The 17,300-nt window shown below is 33.5% G+C and overlaps 3 protein-coding genes across 4 annotated transcripts; 1 reads left to right on the forward strand and 2 right to left on the reverse strand.

Moving 5' to 3' along the window:
- The first annotated feature begins 786 nt into the window (after nt 1-786).
- LOC111018740 (auxin-responsive protein IAA32) lies at nt 787-3,365 on the forward strand. Of its 2 annotated transcripts, none has more exons than XM_088118058.1 (3): nt 787-1,286; nt 2,589-2,697; nt 2,800-3,365. In XM_088118058.1, the coding sequence occupies exons 1-3, from the start codon at nt 905-907 to the stop codon at nt 2,804-2,806; spliced, it is 498 nt and encodes a 165-aa protein (XP_087974184.1). In that variant the 5' UTR covers nt 787-904; the 3' UTR covers nt 2,807-3,365. The 2 variants fall into 2 exon arrangements, with proteins under 2 accessions (XP_087974184.1, XP_022150662.2); XM_022294970.2 differs by having other exon boundaries at nt 791-1,286; nt 2,796-3,365.
- Nucleotides 3,366-3,561: 196 nt separating this feature from the next.
- Nucleotides 3,562-6,248, reverse strand: LOC111018715 (Leucine-rich repeat protein kinase family protein). The gene is made up of 2 exons (XM_022294927.2): nt 4,553-6,248; nt 3,562-4,458 (listed from the first exon to the last, which is right to left on the reverse strand). Exons 1-2 carry the CDS (start codon nt 6,033-6,035, stop codon nt 3,794-3,796), a joined length of 2,148 nt encoding a protein of 715 aa, XP_022150619.1. The 5' UTR covers nt 6,036-6,248; the 3' UTR covers nt 3,562-3,793.
- An 8,021-nt stretch (nt 6,249-14,269) lies between these two features.
- LOC111018734 (reticulon-like protein B14) lies at nt 14,270-16,949 on the reverse strand. The gene is made up of 5 exons (XM_022294959.2): nt 16,779-16,949; nt 15,836-16,016; nt 15,518-15,647; nt 14,922-14,991; nt 14,270-14,558 (listed from the first exon to the last, which is right to left on the reverse strand). The coding sequence occupies exons 1-5, from the start codon at nt 16,864-16,866 to the stop codon at nt 14,401-14,403; spliced, it is 627 nt and encodes a 208-aa protein (XP_022150651.1). The 5' UTR covers nt 16,867-16,949; the 3' UTR covers nt 14,270-14,400.
- Between the last annotated feature and the right edge of the window lie 351 nt (nt 16,950-17,300).

Raw genomic sequence — 17,300 nt, forward strand, 5'->3', positions numbered from 1 at the left:
TCTCTACTAAATTGCTAACACGTCACATGTAGTTGGAAACTACTAAAACAAAATATGTAAGTTGCAGCAATGTGTGCAAACGGTTAAGGATCTCGGTAATTCTTGCAAGTTTTTAGTTTTATACCAATAGAGATAATTGTTCTCTCTTATATGTCATAGATCACCCATTTCCTAGTCAATGTGGGGCTTAATTTGTATACTTTGCAACTCCAACAAACAATTCCCCCTATAACAGTACCCTCGTATCTCCAAGTATCTCTATAGTGGTATGATATTGTCCACTTTGATGCTTTGATTTTAGTTTGATCCAAAAGATAATTGTCCTCTCTTACATATCTCATTTCCTAACCAATACGGGTTTGTTTGCATATGTTGCAATCCCAACACAAACATAAATTTTCACATTGGTTAGGGAAAAAAGTGATCTATGTTACCATTATTGTGAGACCTTTTTTAGTGGATGTGAAAGTTATGTTCAAAACGAACAATAATATCATACTATTGTATAGATATTTTGGAGTAGCTGAGGTAGGGTTGTCTTTTTAACATTAGTTATAGTAATAAAAGAAGAGTGTAAAGTTGAGATGGGTAGCAAGGTTAGGTAGCAGAATCCAAAACAGCTTTTTTGTTAGCATAAAGTGGCCATACCATGACCCCTTGATTGGTTTTGCAAACAGTAGTGGTGGTTGTTTTATGGCATTTGCATTTTGCATGGCTCACACACACACACAAGAAGATAAAACAACCTCCAATCAGTAGTAATGGGAAGAGCCCTTTCTTGTCCCCCTCCCTTTGGTCCCATCTCCCCATATATATAATTGAATGAAATATCATCATCTTCAAAACCCCAACTTTAATCAACCCAAAACCCAACAAATTAAATTCCCTCTCTTTGATCTCCTCCATGGACCCTAACGCGTCAGCCCATCAGTTCATTCTCACCCCTTCTGCTCTCCACTCCGTTTACTGTGATGCCAAAGCATCAGATATTGAAGACGATGATGATATCATAGATTTGGGGCTCAGCCTCAGAACTTTGCAGCCAGATCAGGGCTGTTATGGTCCGCCGCCGGCTGCCGCCGCTGCACCGCTGCCACATTGTATGTATGCGGTGGCGGATTATTGTTGCTGCGGAGGAGAAGAGGCGGAAGGGGTGGTTGAGAGTAAGCTGCAGCGGTGGGCGTATGTGAAGGTAAATATGGATGGAGTGATTGTGGGCAGAAAAGTTTGCATCTTTCGACATTCTTCCTATTCTAGTCTTGCTCTTCAGCTTGAAGATATGTTTGGTAATTCATTCATCACTTTTTCCTTTTCCATGCTATTCTTCTTTTTTGTTCAATCAGATGGAGATTTAAATCTTCGATTTCAGAAACATCATTAGCAATACATCAATTTGGGTTATTTTTCTTGATTGGGTCTTGAGAGTATTTGATTTTAAATAAATGAGAGAATTCGAGACCATGATATATAAGATATGTGATCAAGCTAGAAATTTTCTTGAAATCTTACCTTTAAACATATTAACAAATTAGAGTACAAAAATAAAAATCTTTAGTGTGTAATTTTTTATTTTTTGGATTTATGACAAAACTCATTGCCATATCTCTTCGCTTTTTGTTTTGCCAGAGTGAGCTATTATCTTTTTGTTTGTTTTGGATTGTAAAAATTATACATGAATGTTAAAGATTTTAAATTGTTGTTTCTAAATATTTTTAAATTGAAAAGATAATGGATATAGGAAGTTAGGAGGTAAAAATTTACGTCATTTATAAAGAAATTTGACTTTATTTATTAATATATCTAGATGTGTAAGATCATCTCTTTCACAACATTGTATCTCTTCCTATAGAGTTTTGAAACTTTATGTAAGGAGAGTGAAGGCAAAATTAATTTTGGTGGGGAAGAGGGGACTACGATTATAACAAAGAAAGGCAAAAGACAAAAGCCCTTTATGTAGCATTCATCTTATGAAATAAATGAAAAAGGAACTACAAAATAATTATGAAATAATGAAAACAACAAATTATAAACAAGATCCTTTCTTGTTTTATTCTAAATTGTATTAATTAGCACAGCCAAAAAGATCTTCTTGAAAGATTGTCAACATAAGCTACATAGATCATCCATTAACGATGGTTCTTCTCTTATTTATATTTCGAGAAGAAATTGCTCGATTGGTCGATGTCAACAGTATATTAAAATCTTGATTATGTCTTTGTCCTTTAATTTAGATTTTTCCATCAAAATAATGTCTTTATACCTAATCAGAATTCTTATAATTACCATAAACGTCTTTGAGTGCTAAAATAATTGAGTACAAAATGGGCCTCTTGATCATATAGTGAATTGTCATGTTAGAATTTTCTTACTTGTCAATTATACTGGTAAGATTGACTAGTAGAGTTTAATTTGAATTAAATGATTGAGGTGATAATGGAAAATAATAATGTTATAGATTTTTCTATAATTTTTGCATCTCATCCCTCAGTTTGAGAGTAACTCAATGAATAAAGGGAGCAATTATCCTCCCCGTCGTCTTGATTTATATTAAGTAAAACACTCACATCTATGTTCAATGGTCGGATCAGGTCGACAGTGCGAATCTGGATTAAAGTTGTTTGAAACAGATTCGGAATATAATCTATTTTATAAAGGTGGAGACGAAATTTGGAGGAGCGTTGGCGATGTACCATGGAAGTAAGTTCTCTATCGTCATTGTTCATCATATATTTGTTCGGTTGACTCCATCAAACCGTTACATAATTTGTCTGTTTTTTGTTTGCAAATGGACATAGGCAGTTCGTAGAAGGTGTGAAGAGGCTAAGAATTGCTCGAAAAGATGAGGCTTTTGTTGTCATTCACCAAAATTAACTAAAATTGTCAAAATGCAACTTCTTGATGGAATTCTATTTTGTGTTGAAGGCTTCTTTTTCTCGTGGACATATTATTTGACCCTTTATCTAATTCTAAAGAACCTTTTAAAAAAATTTGTAAATTTTATTGCCCCTTTAATCTGGTTTTTTAATTGTACTTTAATTGTCTAAATTTTAGTTAAGATATGTGACGGTAGCCCATTTACTTAAGTTTTTTAATTGATCGGGTGATTTAACATAATATTATAATAGGAGTGGATCTTGAACTCCGAGACAGACTTTTTATTCGAATTCCATAAATAACCCATTACTACATGAGATATTTATCAGACATACGACAACTCTGGTCAAACATCAGTGTCTATGTCTCTGTATCATCCTAAAAACGAATAGACCAAAGATTGAATGAAAATAAATAATTGGAAGAAAAATTTATTGGGTAAGGAATGAGCAGAATCGTAGGCGCTGGTCCCAGCAATCACGCCCTAATTAAAGTCAGCCATTTCCCACTACAAAACCAATTTGGACTTCCCATCTTTCTAAAATTTCTACTTATAAAATGGTGAATTTTGAAGCTGAAAACTGAAAAAGACAGCCATTTTCTGCAATATTTGTTAGTTTCAAGAGAGAAACAACCATAGATTTTGGACATTGATGTGTTCCATAATGAAGTTTGAGACAGTAAAAATGAGACAAACGAATTCTATTGCAAGAAAGCAAGTTTGAAGAACTGCTCTGCTAGTTCACGCCCTCACTCTTATGACACTGGTTTTTGTTCAAAATGAACATAAAACTCCGCTTCATTTTCCAGCTTCTTGATTTTATTCTCCGGTTCGTGTCCGAAGCATCGAAAAAGGGAGTTTCTTTTTTGAACCCCTTTTGAGGGAGCTTGAACTTTTGAGTTTATGTGATTTTGTTGTTCAATTTGGAGTGGCAGCCAACCTGCTCAGAGCATCAGAAACATGTCTCACCATGGGTCTTCTTTCGGGACTATTATGAACACAAGCTAATGCAATCTTCAAAACCGCGATGATCTCCTCGTCTGTGTCGTCATCTGGAGTCAGAGATGGGTCTATAACGTCTGAGAGTGGCTTCTTTTCCTCGATGCAGAGTTGAATCCATTGCACAAGATCCATTTCCGAGGCTCCCACCTGAACTATTGGCAACCTTCCGGTGATCATTTCGAGTAATATCACACCGTACGAGTAAACGTCCCATTTCTGTGATGGCTTCACGACTTTGAAGGCTTCTGGGGCTTGGTAGTAAGAACTCATACTAGAACTGAATGTACTAGCTTCAGAGGTTGCAGACTTCAATTGTTTCTCTTGTGATTTTTCCTCCGCCATATGACTCGATTGCACAGTCGGAGACCCTCCAGCAATGTTAATTAGGCGGGCGAGTCCGAAATTAGAAATATGCGGTACCATGTCGTGTCCAAGAAGTATGTTGTTCGTCTTCAAATTACCGTGGACATACTTTTTGGGGCTAAACTCATGCAAGTAAACCAATCCTTTCGCAATGCCTTTCATGATTCTTAACCGAGCAGACCATGGTAACGGTGTAAACGATGTCGTTCCTGGCTTCCCTGATGATGTTTAAAGAGTTTTATATATGAACAACAATCAGAAACTTGGTAAAAGATAAAAAGCTTTAGCTGCAAGAAAGAAAAAGAAACTTACCATGAATGGCAGATGCAAGGTTCCCATTTGGTATATAATCATAAATAAGCAATTTCTCATCAACAGACCAATAATATGCTCTAAGGCTAACAACATTTGGATGCCTCAACTTCCCAATTGCTTCAACTTCAGTTTGAAACTCTTTGAACCTTTGAGAACCTCCTTCACCCAATCTTCTCACAGCTAGAGTAAGTCCATCTTCAAGCACAACTTTATACACTATCCCGATCCCGCTTTTTCCTAAAACGAACGCCGATGCCTTGAGAAGCTCGTCAAGATCAAACGTGACGCGTGAATCCAGAGGTACCAAATCAAACTGCTCTATATGCTCCGAAACGTTCTCGGATTCACCCTTCTGAAAGCAGAGACAATCCTTTCTTCCACCCTTCTCAAACCCATAATTAGATTGGTCTGCCTTCTTCCCATTTCTATGAGTGCAAAACCTCGAATAGCAATACGAAAACAGCAACCCGATCAGGCAAATACCGATAATGTCACTGATGATTATCGCAACCAAAGTGCTCTTACTCACCCCTCCTTTGTCATACTTTTTACCACTACCCTCAGAACCCCCAGGTGGATAATTGTCCGGGAAAAATGGAAAGGAGGACGGCGAACTCGCGCCCGGAGTCTCCAAAGAGCACGGATTCTTCAACGGAGCTCCACAGAGTCCAGGATTGCCAATAAAAGCAGTTGGTCCTCTGTTGATAAGAGCACCATTTTGGGGAATCGAACCACTCAAATTATTATAGGTAAGATCAATATAAACCTTTTCAGGAAGGTTTCCCAGGCTGGCTGGGATTGGACCAGAAAACAAATTATGAGACAAATCAACAGTCCCTTGCAAGCTAGACAAATTACCAATGTCCATAGGAATTGGCCCATTGAACTTATTGTAAGAAAGATCCAACTTTTCCAAGAAATTCAAACTGGAACCAAACCCACTAGGCAGAGAATTGGAAAGATTATTCTGACTAAGATCAAGAATCCTCAATCTTCTGCATTCCATTAACGAAACAGGCAACGACCCATTAAGTAAATTCTGAGACAAATCCAAGATTTGGAGGTTTTTAAGCTTACCAATCTGAGTTGGCACCGACCCAGAGAAGGAATTCCCGTAAAGCACCAAACTTTGGATTCCATTAGCTTGAAAAAGCTCCAATGGCAAGGTTCCATGGAGTTTATTGCTCCTGAGATTCACATGGCGGAGCGCAGAGAGAAACCCCAGAGAAGCAGGAAGAACCCCATTAAGTTTCTTCTTAGGAATGCTAAGAGAAACAACTCTCAGATCCTTGCATGTAACTCCATTCCAAAAACAGGGGTTTTGATCTGAAGAATTCCAGTTGCTGAGGGAGCCCTCTGGGTCTTCTGTAATGGAGTTTTTGAAAGACAAAAGGACATTGCCTTCTTCGTTTAGAGACGCCATTGAAAGGGAGCAGTTGCAGAGGAGAAAAAAGAGGAACAGGGGAGGTAAAATTTCCATGGAAACTTGGAACTTGGAAGTGGAGGTTCTTCAGAGGGGGTTTAGTTGGTGAAAATTAAGTGATAAGGAGGATGAAGCGAGTGACCGACGAGGGAACAGTGTGGAACCCTTGAAAGTGATGGAGCAGAAGAACTGGAGAAGGCTCAAAACTCAAAAGTAAAGTTTTCAGACCAAAAGTCTAAATTATTTAGAGAGAGAGAGAGAGAGAGAGAGGATTTCGATGGCGATAAAAATGGGAAAGGACTGCCATTCCACAAAGAAAAAAGTACTTTTAACCTCTAGCTACTGGTTAATTTATATTTTAAATAACAATTAAAATATTCTCTCCATAAATATATATCTAAAAACATGACGGGTATAGTTAAGTGGTAGTTGGTATATATCTCAAATCAAAATGTTGGTTCAACATTTGTTAATACATGTCTCATGGTCATAAATTCAAATTATCCAACCGTACTTAAAAAAAATGTTATAGGTACCAACCTAGCATTTTCCCACTTGAGCCCTTATTAAATGTTTAAGCAATGACCATATATGACTGGTTTAAATAATCGTCTATTTTTTTAGTTACCAAAACCATCAATATACTAATATGATGACATTTATTCATTCTCTCGAGATTGGAGATTCAAATATCTATAATCTCATCTTTATTTTTCCTTACCAAAAAATAAAAAATCTAATAAGTCGGTTTTTTACTGCAAATAATTTTTTGTCAAACAAGTTACTATTTACTCAATTATAAGGACACAATTACATTTTTTTTTATTGAGGAGTGTGTTATATATGTACATATAAATGGTATTTTCAATTCAATTAATGATAGCTAATGTTAACCGTTTGTCAATCTTTATAATATTAGGAAAAAATACAAAGATTAGGATAATTAAATCATATGAGGGGTAAAATATTAAATGGTTAAGAAAAGAAAAAGAGTGAGGGGGCCGCAAGAGGGCAAATTAAAGAAAAATTCAGAGGGAGTTGGTGAGAAAATCCATTGTTTAAGTGAGAGGAAATTAGCAAAATCATCTAATAATTTTTGCACGATAAGTTGTCGGGAAGACAGAAATATGGGAGTTTCTTCATAGGAATTGGGACATACATTTGCTTTAGAAACAAGTGTATAATTTGTCAGAGGGGCTGCTGTCTGTTCCCTCTATACTTTTTTGTTTTCTCTTTCATTTTCCCAGGAAACAAACAGATTTTGCCAAATACTTCCTTTTTTTTTTTTTTTTATTCATCCATCCATCACTTTCTTATTACAAATTATGGTGGAAGTACGTTGGATTTATATATACAGTATTGTAATGTAATGGGGATGTGTCAATGTCTGAAATAAGGGGAAAAAAAGAACAGTAGACTTTGAGGAAAAAAAATGCCATCTGTACAACGTTATTTACTTCACTAGCTCGCAGCCTATAAAGCTAAGTTTCATTGCCCAAATTGCTAACCATGGAAATGGACACTTCATTTTGTTTGGTATCCAAATAGGGAGATGTTTGGGTTTTAGATTTTGACAATACCGTGAATTTGTGTAATTTGTATTGGATGGTAGTGAATGAATATAGAAACTTAGTTGTGGACGGTTAATATTTGATTTTATTGATGTTATGACATGATATGTGAAAATATCTATAGGGGACATGTTTGGGTTGTTTTTTATAATCATTAATTTAAACATTGCAAGTTGGTTCGTTGATCCAAAAGGACCAAAGTAAATGAAAAAAAAAATGAGAGGGGATGAGTTCGAACTCCATTATTACTACATACCTGAGGCTATGTTTCCTTAGCAACTAAATGTAGTAGAGTTATAAACATTTATCAAAGTAGCTACTTTACTTTTGTATTAGCTTTTATTAGGATGGATGAAAACAAATACTGTGTTTAGAATAATGGTTAAAGAGAAGGTAGAATGTAAACTATGACCTATAAAAAGGAAAGATGTATAAACCGAGTCAGGCCATATTAGCTACCTTTTTAATAATACATGTGTCAATAAGATCTATTAGGATATGTTTATCAAGCCTATTTATTAATCATTATATTTTCATAATTTCACAATTTTAATTATGGAAAACCAAATTCTTTCGATGCACTCAATAACGTACGGTATACAAGAATTCACATGTGATTGAACTCAGGGAAAAAGAAAGTGACAGTTCAGACAAAATCTAATAATAGTTTTTTTTTTTTTTAGTACATCTAATAATAGTTAATTACAATAAACGAACTCTGTCAAAAGAAAAAAAAAATTATAATAAACGAACTAATAGTAATTAATATTATGAAAAAAGAAAACTAATAATAATGACGGATAGGATAGACAATAAATTCCATTGTGGGGCCCGCCGGAGTTTTGGATCTGGACCCAGCGTGGGGACCACTGTCTAGCGATTTGGGAATGATCAGACGGTGACGGATGAGTGTTCACCATAGGACATGGCACTTACTAAAACAGGTAATCATTGCTTATTAACCATTAAAGTGCCACATCATAATTATGATTCCCGCTAACGGGGCCCACTTTCCAGCCAATCAGAAAATTTATCCTCTTTTTTAATTGATTTTAAGAAGCCCAGCCTTGACCAGGCAAAGCCACTTTTGATTATATACTAAATCAACGGTCGGGATCTTCCTGCGAACCTGGTACACTCTGTACGACGTCGTTCGATTTGTACCACGTGGGAGCCTACAAAGCTAGAAAAAGGAATGCTCTTTTCTCACTGTAGACGAAAGACGAGAAAGAGACGTATCGCGAGATGGAAGACGTGAACGGAGAAGTAGCCGTTTCTCAGTGGTGAGTCCCACGTGTCTGAGGGCGCTCCAGGAAAGGACCTGAGAGGCGGAGAATACGAAGGGGCCGAGATGAAAATAAATTTATTTTGAGGGTCTATCATGGAATTTTAATGATGTGCAGGGGCCATGCAATTAAACCGTTGCGTTAATGGGCCGGCTTCATATGATTGCTATTGATGATTTATTTAGATGGGCTTCTTTTATAAACTAAGCAACCGCCCTTAAATAATGTTTATATTTGTGGCTAAATTAAGTTGGTGAAATTGGAAACTGGAAACTGGAAAAAGTTAAAAAGCTTTCATTTTTATCTAGCTAGCTCATTATTAAAGATGGCCAAAGGAAAGGAGAAAAAAGCTTTTCACAATTCTATTCTTTTGTTACATGTATTATTAGGGCAGCTCATTGATGATGCATTATTAAAGATGTCGTTATTCTAAACTTGGTATATATATATATTTTTTTTCAATGGAAAAAACTTCGTTCTTACTCTCACGTGGCCCTATAAAAACAAGACAAGTGTTGGTTAATGTTTTTTTTTAATTATTTTATTAAATTTTATAATATCATCAAAATCTTCCCAAATCTCTTTCAACATTTTTAGATTGGTGGGACCAATTTTCTCCTTTTTTTCTCTCCCTACAACTTCTCACTTCTTCGGCTACCTTTTTTCTCAACTTGATGCACCATTGATACTTGATCATCTTAAGCTAAAAGTTAAGGGAGAAAAATAATCCAATATCCCAAAACTTCTTCAAATTACATTCATTTGCAAAAATGGCTATGAACAAAAAATTGTAGAAAGCCTCCATCTAAAATTAGAAGATAATAAGGCACAAGACAATAGAAGAGAAATGTTATGCAATTTATGCAACTTTTCAACCATCATTTAAAACTATGAAAAATAAAAATTAGATTATATATATGTGTACGCCTTTAAATTGTGGATAAGTATTTGTGGGGATTGATTTTTCATTGATAGACTTGAGTTGCATCAAGTTTAAAAATAAAATAGAGATAAATAAAATAGAAAAAAAAAAAGAAAAAAATAGAGGTTAGAGTACTATTCAAGTCGATAAGAAAAGGAAAAACGAAGATGAGGGAAAAAGAAGGGAGTGAGAAGTTGTACAGAGAGAGAAAAAAAGGGAGAAAAGTCCTCCAACAAATCTAAAAAAGGTTTCAAAGATATTTGGGAAGATTTTTATGAGATTTTGATGAGATTTAATAAAATAATTATAAAAAAAAAGCAACAACAAGACTTGTCCACTTGTCTTGTTTTTATAAGGCTACATGAGGGTAAAGAGCACAATGCTCCTCACCATTAAGAAGCGAAGTTTTTTCCATTTTCAGTTATAATAATTGTTGTAGTACTGGTATTTGGGTTTAGTTGAGTTTGTTTGTGTTGTTATATTATCTTTGGAGCACTCTTCTCTATATTATAGTGAAAGGTTTTCATCGGTCATTAAAAATGAGTTCTAGTCTCTTTGTAGTTCTAATCTCTTTGTAATTATATTCTCGAGTACTTTGTATATCATATTATACAATATATTGTTGCCACTCTAATTTTAGGTTAGATATGTTTTATTACATCTTCTTAAGTATAATAATTTAATATAATAAATCCAAATGTCAAACCTTTTGCTTTTTCTAACAAAGTAATGATAAGGAGAATGAAATAAAGGAAGGGAGAGAGAAACGATAAACGGCATTTTCATTTTGCAAAAAAGAAAAGAAAAGAATATGAGTTAGAGATTTTTTAGTACAATATGTCAAAGAGAAGAATCGAATTCAAACCCTCTTGATTTGAAGTACATATCAATTACCGTTGAACTAGGTTAATTTTGACAATATGAATTAAAGGTTGCACAATAACTACCCAAACAAAAACATTAAGAATTTTTGTGAGCTTTTTTGGAAAATTAGAATGGTTTCTCAATTTTAAAACTATTTAAGTAAATAGGGTAGTTTTTCATGTCCTTATTCAAATAGACTAGGAAGCGTCTGCCAACGCATCCATATGTGATTTGACAAAAAATTGGATCTTAATATTTTAGGGTTTTGTTTGACAAGATTCACATTTATTGTCTTTATTTCATATTTTTAGTAAAAGAAAAAGTAAAATTTGATTGCCACAATATCCAAAGATTCAAAGAACGATAGAAAAAAATTCTTTTGTTTTGGATACGGGAAATAGGACCTATAAATAAGAAACTTTTTTTTTTGTTTTCAAAATTTTTATATAATTTAAAAATGTTTTAGACAATGAAAAAGAAGAGACATAAAAAATTATCAAATATTTAAATTTCTTAACAAAATTAGAAATGAAATAGGCCCTTAATATCCAACTACCCAAATGGATAATTATCTTCCTAGCTCTTACATGGTTTATTTTAATTAATGCGAATATGTGATTCGACCGCACCATCGATTGTGCCCTAAAAGTGTTAATAAAATGAGAGACATTAATTTTTAGAAAAATTAAATAATATTTTACTTAACAATAAAATAAAATGGCGTGTGAATGCAATTAAATACATGCCCCACGCTTGTTGACTTCTGGGCCAAACGAAAGGCCAAGTAAAGTTGACATCTTACGACATCCAAAATACAATGCCTCTCTTTCTATATATACTTTATTATTATTAATAATATTATAATTATTATTTCCAAAATATTTCCACTTAACGGCCAACCGTTAAAATAACTAACTTTTTATTTTCTAATATTAACGAAACATATTCTCCATTTAATCGGTTATGTCACCGCCCGAGTAATTGATTTCGCAAATTCGCAATGAAATTAATTATAACATTTGATCCAAAAATAAATCGAATTGAAAAGGAGAGGAGGAAGAGGACGTGGCCAATTTAGGAGCCAACTATTTTGGCCACAAATGGATAAAGACAACACGTACCCTTTTACTAAACAGATCATTTTCCAATTATACTTTTTTATTTTCTTTTTTAATTTTGTCGAGTGAGTTGAGTTAATTAGTTTTACACATTCTAAAGCAGTAAACTGGAAATCCCTAAATCTCCCCCAAGAAAAAAGAAGACGACAAACAGGAAAATTACAGGCAGTTATCCGATGAGACGCGCCGCCGCCGCCACGTAATCAGGTTGCGGTGGAGGCGGAGATATCAGGCGCCGCAGCCGGCTCCACAACCGGCGGCACATGCAGTTCCGTAAGTGTCGGCGTGGGACGTGTCTTTATCTTTGGCGCCGCCGCCGGCGCAGGAGAAGATGGCCGTTGTAATTACAAAAATGGAAATCACCGCTGCCCACAATATCAGAACCGCCGAACCGGTGCTGAATCCGCCGCCTTCGCCGCCGCCCAAGTCTCTCCATTCCCTCACCATCTAAAACGCCCCCTTTTTTCTTCTCTCTGTGGGATTATAGATCAGAACTGCCAAGCCGTATTAATGACGGGTGAAGCAAGGATCTAAATATCTAATCCGATGACTGGCCAATTATATGACGCCACGTGTACATAAAAGAGGGGCTAAAATTTTGTTGCCCTTTCAAAAGGCCGCCTTTTGTTGACTCTTTTTTTTTTCCTTTTAAAAATTTAAAAGTATGATCTAGTTTAGTCCAATTGTTTTGTCTCAATTTTGCTTTTATAATTTAAATTTGTTAAATTTAGTTTGGTTTTTATGATTTTGTGGTTAATTTCAATTTAATTATCTTGATTTTGTTAAATCTTATACTTACTCTTCTATTTTTTTTATTTGAGTTTAAACTTTAATATAATATATTAACACAATTAGTTAAATAGAAAAATACATCTTTTGGTTTGGAGTGCTATCCTTCTTTTTAAATGATGAGCCTTATTTGTCAACATTTCAGACGGTGTTGTGGATCAAAAATCTAACTCAGTAAAGAAGTTGTCTACGATGAAGTCAAGTGCACTAATGCACACCAAATAAGAAAATGGTGGATTGGCTAGCTAACTTGTGCACTCAACATAAAAATTGTATTGGAAAACTATGTCGGTAATAAAGAGAATCATTTGTGAAGTTGGACTAAAATATAAATACCATATTCAAACTATATCTAAAACACAAAGACTAAATTTAAAATTTAAAATTATATTAACTAAATTTGTAATTATATATATATATATATATTTTTTTTTTTTTTTAAGAAAACCGAAATTTAGAGGGATTCTCTTTTCCGTTTTCAAAGATGAGGCCAAAAAATCAAAGTCAGCTTCCACATTATGAATACCTCTTTTTCACCGACTAAATTAATTTAAGAAAATAATTTATTTCTATTCATTACAAACTTGAGGATTAATATTTAATAAAAATCTTAACGAATTTGAGAATTTGAATTTTGTTTCTAGGTATTCGAACGGATGCTGATGTCACCTACTGGTGCAAAAAGTCAAAAATATTTTTGTTAAAATTTATCGATCAATATTATTAAAAAAATTTCGATGTTACCAATGATTTGTCAAAATTGTTGACAATACTTGCAATTTAAATCAATTAATTTAAGAAGAGTGAGAAAAATAATTTGAATAAAAAGAAATGCGAAGACAAAAAATTGTCAATATCAATTATCAACATCATTTGGAGAGAAGAAAAGAAAAGAAAAGGGCAATTGGGTCAACGCCAAATGTGTACCCTATTATTCTCAAGTTAATTAGAGAATAATCCTATCTATAAAAAAAAGCTGTGGATTTAAAATATTATTCCCATTTTTTCATCACTTTTTTCTGAACTTTATAAATGTGGGTCCCTTTGAATTATTCTTGAACTGAAATATTTTCCCGCTCTTAAAAGTAAAAATATTAATGAATAAGTTTAAATACTACTTTTTTTTTTTTTTACCTCGTACTTTCAAATTGTCTATTTTTTATTTCTATAATTTCAACTTTTGTTTATTCAAGTCCATATACTTTTAAAAAGAGACCACCTTCTATCTTTATTTTTATCTCATTTATTTCAAGCATCACATTTTACTCGTTAATTTTCTTGAAATGTAGCAATTGTGTATTAATTTGTGTTAAAATTTTACAAATATGAACCAAAATGATCTATTTTTAAAAGTAAAGGAACCAAAATAGACATTTTGAAAGCATGAAAAATGAACAAAATTGGAGTACAAAATCAAAATGAATCAAAACCAAAAGTATAAGGACCAAAATAGTAATTAAACAAATTAATTATTAACGTGGCAGATAATAAAAATACTAATGAATACTAGCACACACATTCTCAAACAAGCCCAACATAATCATATGGGCTTGTACCAGGCCCACGGCCCAGGTAGCATTTATTTGGCATTCAGACATATAACCCAAATATTCTGCAATATATTTCTGAAAATTATTTAAATTAAGAATTGAACAATCGGCACGCCTTGATAGATTACATCATTAGATAACAAAACAAAATATTTAAATAAGACAATTAAAACAAACATTATATTAATACAGAACAAAGAAGAAATCTGAATCATTAATTAGCTTAAATATGGTATTAAAGAAGTCTCCCATTTACATGTAATTTTTTTTACGAAGGAATGAAATAATTAATTAAATATAGTAATTTTGAGTAATTATATTATTATTTGTTTTTATTTTTCCTTGGGATTTTGCTGAGGACATTGGAGTCAAGGGCGTGGAAGAAAGAGTGGAAGTAAGATTTGAGCTGGACGCACAGCTGGTTCGCCTCCTCCTCGTACTTGTCGTACAGAAACGGCACCGTTTGTAAGCTCACAAACACTGATCCAGTTTTGACGACAAAAAAGAAAAAAAAAAGTTAGTTGTAGATGGATATTAAATTTTCATGGATATATCAACATTTTCACATGCGTATGAGTGCGACGTTTGTATAAAAAGGTGAATTGATATTTTCATAGTATCTGAACAAAAATTGACAACAAATACAAAAGTATAAACAAAATATCACCCTGGACATTATATTAATAAATTTTAACTTATTTAAAAAGTGAAATATGTAGTTATTAGCTTAAATATTTATTATGATTCTTTTTATAACTTTTTCAAAGTATCTATCTATAGATCAACATTTTCCGACATCACACATTTAAAAGTGGCCTAGATATATATTGAGAGAGGGTGTACCAATGTAGATGAGATTTAATGTATTGGCCAGCTCCCCAATAGCTGATATCAACCAAAGGCCCCCCATTACCTGCAAAAGAAAAATAATTAGAGTTTGTTTGAGTTGTTCTTTTAAGATTGGGTTTGGTAGCGATTTTTGTTAGATATCCATAAATGAATTAAATTTATCCAACCCATCAGTTTAAGTTTTTGGATCGAGTGGTGGTTTGTTCATCCATCAGAGCGAAATGTCCTGTATTCGAATCTCTGCATTGTTATTTGCAGTGAGGTGAGTATTACATTTATCCAACCTACGGTAATTGTACTTCTAAACTATATTTTGAAGTGTTTTTTGGTTAAAACTAAAATCACTTTGTCATGAATAAATGCATAGGTGATACTCAAAATTATCACTTTATCATTGTGTATAAACTCAAAGCCAGAAGCAATTTGTGTAGGCTACCAAAACACATGATATAAGAATTACTTTGACCCAAATGCATGCGCTTTTATCAAAGTAGTTATAAGTTATAAGTAAAGTACTTTTGCCAAAAGCATACATTTTCTGGAACAAATTAAAAACTAATTAAGTTTGGGTGGGTAATTAAGTTAAGTACCATTGCAAAGAGCTTAAAATCATGCCCACTTGAGACTTCAAAGAAGTTGAACAGCAACCAGTTGAATGAATCAAACAAGTGTCTGAAAGTGGACTCAGAGATTTGAAAATCATGGACATTGGGGGGAGCCCTACCAATATATAAAACACAGCAAAACTTGTCACTGCTAAAAAGATCTCAGTTCATTATTGTACTGATCAAAACATAATAGACACGAGCTACGAGCTACTGCTATTATGATATAGAACCTCACGAGGACCAAAAAAGTCGTATAAAATCCCGACAAAATCAAGAGAGAGAGCAAAAATATTTATATACCAGTTGGCCAAAAGTGCCAACTTGTTCCAGACGAGAAGAAGAAGCATGAGGATGATGAGGAGGTGACAAAGAAGAGTAACAAAAGGATACTCCAAACCCTCAAACACCAACCAAACCGCACTCAATCCAACCAACGTTGCCGCCGATGCTGTCTTGTTCTTCCACAACATCATGTCTGCCACTGCATTATTTTCAACCCAAATTAATTTATTATATGTTAATTAAGATTACTACTAAATTCAAAACATTAAGTGTGCCATTAGGTTATGATACATTCCAGTGATTAAAAGATGGAAATGGTTCCCTTCCAACATAGAATTTCATACGTGATTATAAGCTAAAAGATTAAGCTGATAAATTATGGTATATGTCTAATCTTTCCTAAATATACGTGTTTTGATCTCTAATATTATGTTTGGGTGTTTGTCTAATTTAATACCTATTATTTAAAAGGCTTTAATTTATTCCCTTATCTTGTACTATTTTTCAATTATATTTGAATGTTAAATAATTGGTTGATCAGAAGCTATGGTGCCGAAACTTAAAGTTCTTAGAATTTTGGATGAAGGATAAGAAGCTTGAATATACTTCCTTCCAAACCGACAATGTGTACGAATTTTTCTACTAATTACCAGTATAATTAGAAATTTGACAGTAATTTATTTTTTATAAAAAAAAAAGAAAAAAAGAACTCTTTTCTCTCTATCCCTTTATTAAATCTTTCATATTTTTTTCCTTCCTAAACTATGATTTGATTTTTCGTCTAAATTTATAAATGATCACTAAGTATCATGTCATGCAAGTTTATTATCTGTCAATTTTAATACTCCATCCAAGAAAATACGGTTTTAAAATGTTAAAAGGAACTAATTATAATTAAACTCATAAAACGTAATAGGAGAAACATGAGATAATATGGAGATTGTGTAGGAAATTAATTAACCTTTGCCATGGCCTAATATGGAATGCATAAACCTGTGACGGCGGAGGAGACGGGGTTGACGACGGTCATAGTCACCGGAATCGGACATTGTTGGGCTTGCCGGAAGTTATATTGTGGGGATTAGTTATTATGTTAATTGTAGATTTATTTGAGGATGAATTTGAAGGTTGAAGATGGGATCGATTATGAAAATTCTAAACTTTGGGGACACCCATTTAAAGAGCAAAGAAAGGAATGGAATGGCTTTGGCAATTGGCTTTTGAGGAATAATTAATATTCATTCTCTCTTCTATTTTCTCCATTAAGTTTCCATGGACACCACAACCCCCATTAATATTACCCATCTTCAAATTTACTTCTTTTCCGTTCCCAATCCTAATCAATTAATTTTTTCATAAGGGATATATTAAAGATTCAAATCTCCGCTCACACACGTGGTTGAACTAAAAAAAATAATCAATTTTTTATTTATTATCATATCTACAAAGACCAATTTCAAGTACTAGTATGTAAAAGGGAAAA

The sequence above is a fragment of the Momordica charantia genome, assembly GCF_013281855.1.
Source record: "Momordica charantia cultivar OHB3-1 chromosome 9 unlocalized genomic scaffold, Mcharantia_2.0 BLBB01000009.1, whole genome shotgun sequence".
Taxonomy (NCBI): Eukaryota; Viridiplantae; Streptophyta; class Magnoliopsida; order Cucurbitales; family Cucurbitaceae; genus Momordica; species Momordica charantia.

Coding starts and splice junctions, on each gene's coding strand:
- LOC111018740 (XM_022294970.2), top strand. CDS start 905: ATGGACCCTAACGCGTCAGCCCATCAGTTCATTCTCACCCCTTCTGCT. Junction 1,287..2,588: donor TCAGCTTGAAGATATGTTTG/GTAATTCATTCA, acceptor TGGTCGGATCAG/GTCGACAGTGCGAATCTGGA. Junction 2,698..2,795: donor GTTGGCGATGTACCATGGAA/GTAAGTTCTCTA, acceptor AAATGGACATAG/GCAGTTCGTAGAAGGTGTGA.
- LOC111018715 (XM_022294927.2), bottom strand. CDS start 6,035: ATGGAAATTTTACCTCCCCTGTTCCTCTTTTTTCTCCTCTGCAACTGC. Junction 4,459..4,552: donor CCTTGCATCTGCCATTCATG/GTAAGTTTCTTT, acceptor AAACATCATCAG/GGAAGCCAGGAACGACATCG.
- LOC111018734 (XM_022294959.2), bottom strand. CDS start 16,866: ATGTCCGATTCCGGTGACTATGACCGTCGTCAACCCCGTCTCCTCCGC. Junction 16,017..16,778: donor CATATTAGGCCATGGCAAAG/GTTAATTAATTT, acceptor AAAATAATGCAG/TGGCAGACATGATGTTGTGG. Junction 15,648..15,835: donor TTGGCACTTTTGGCCAACTG/GTATATAAATAT, acceptor ATATATTGGTAG/GGCTCCCCCCAATGTCCATG.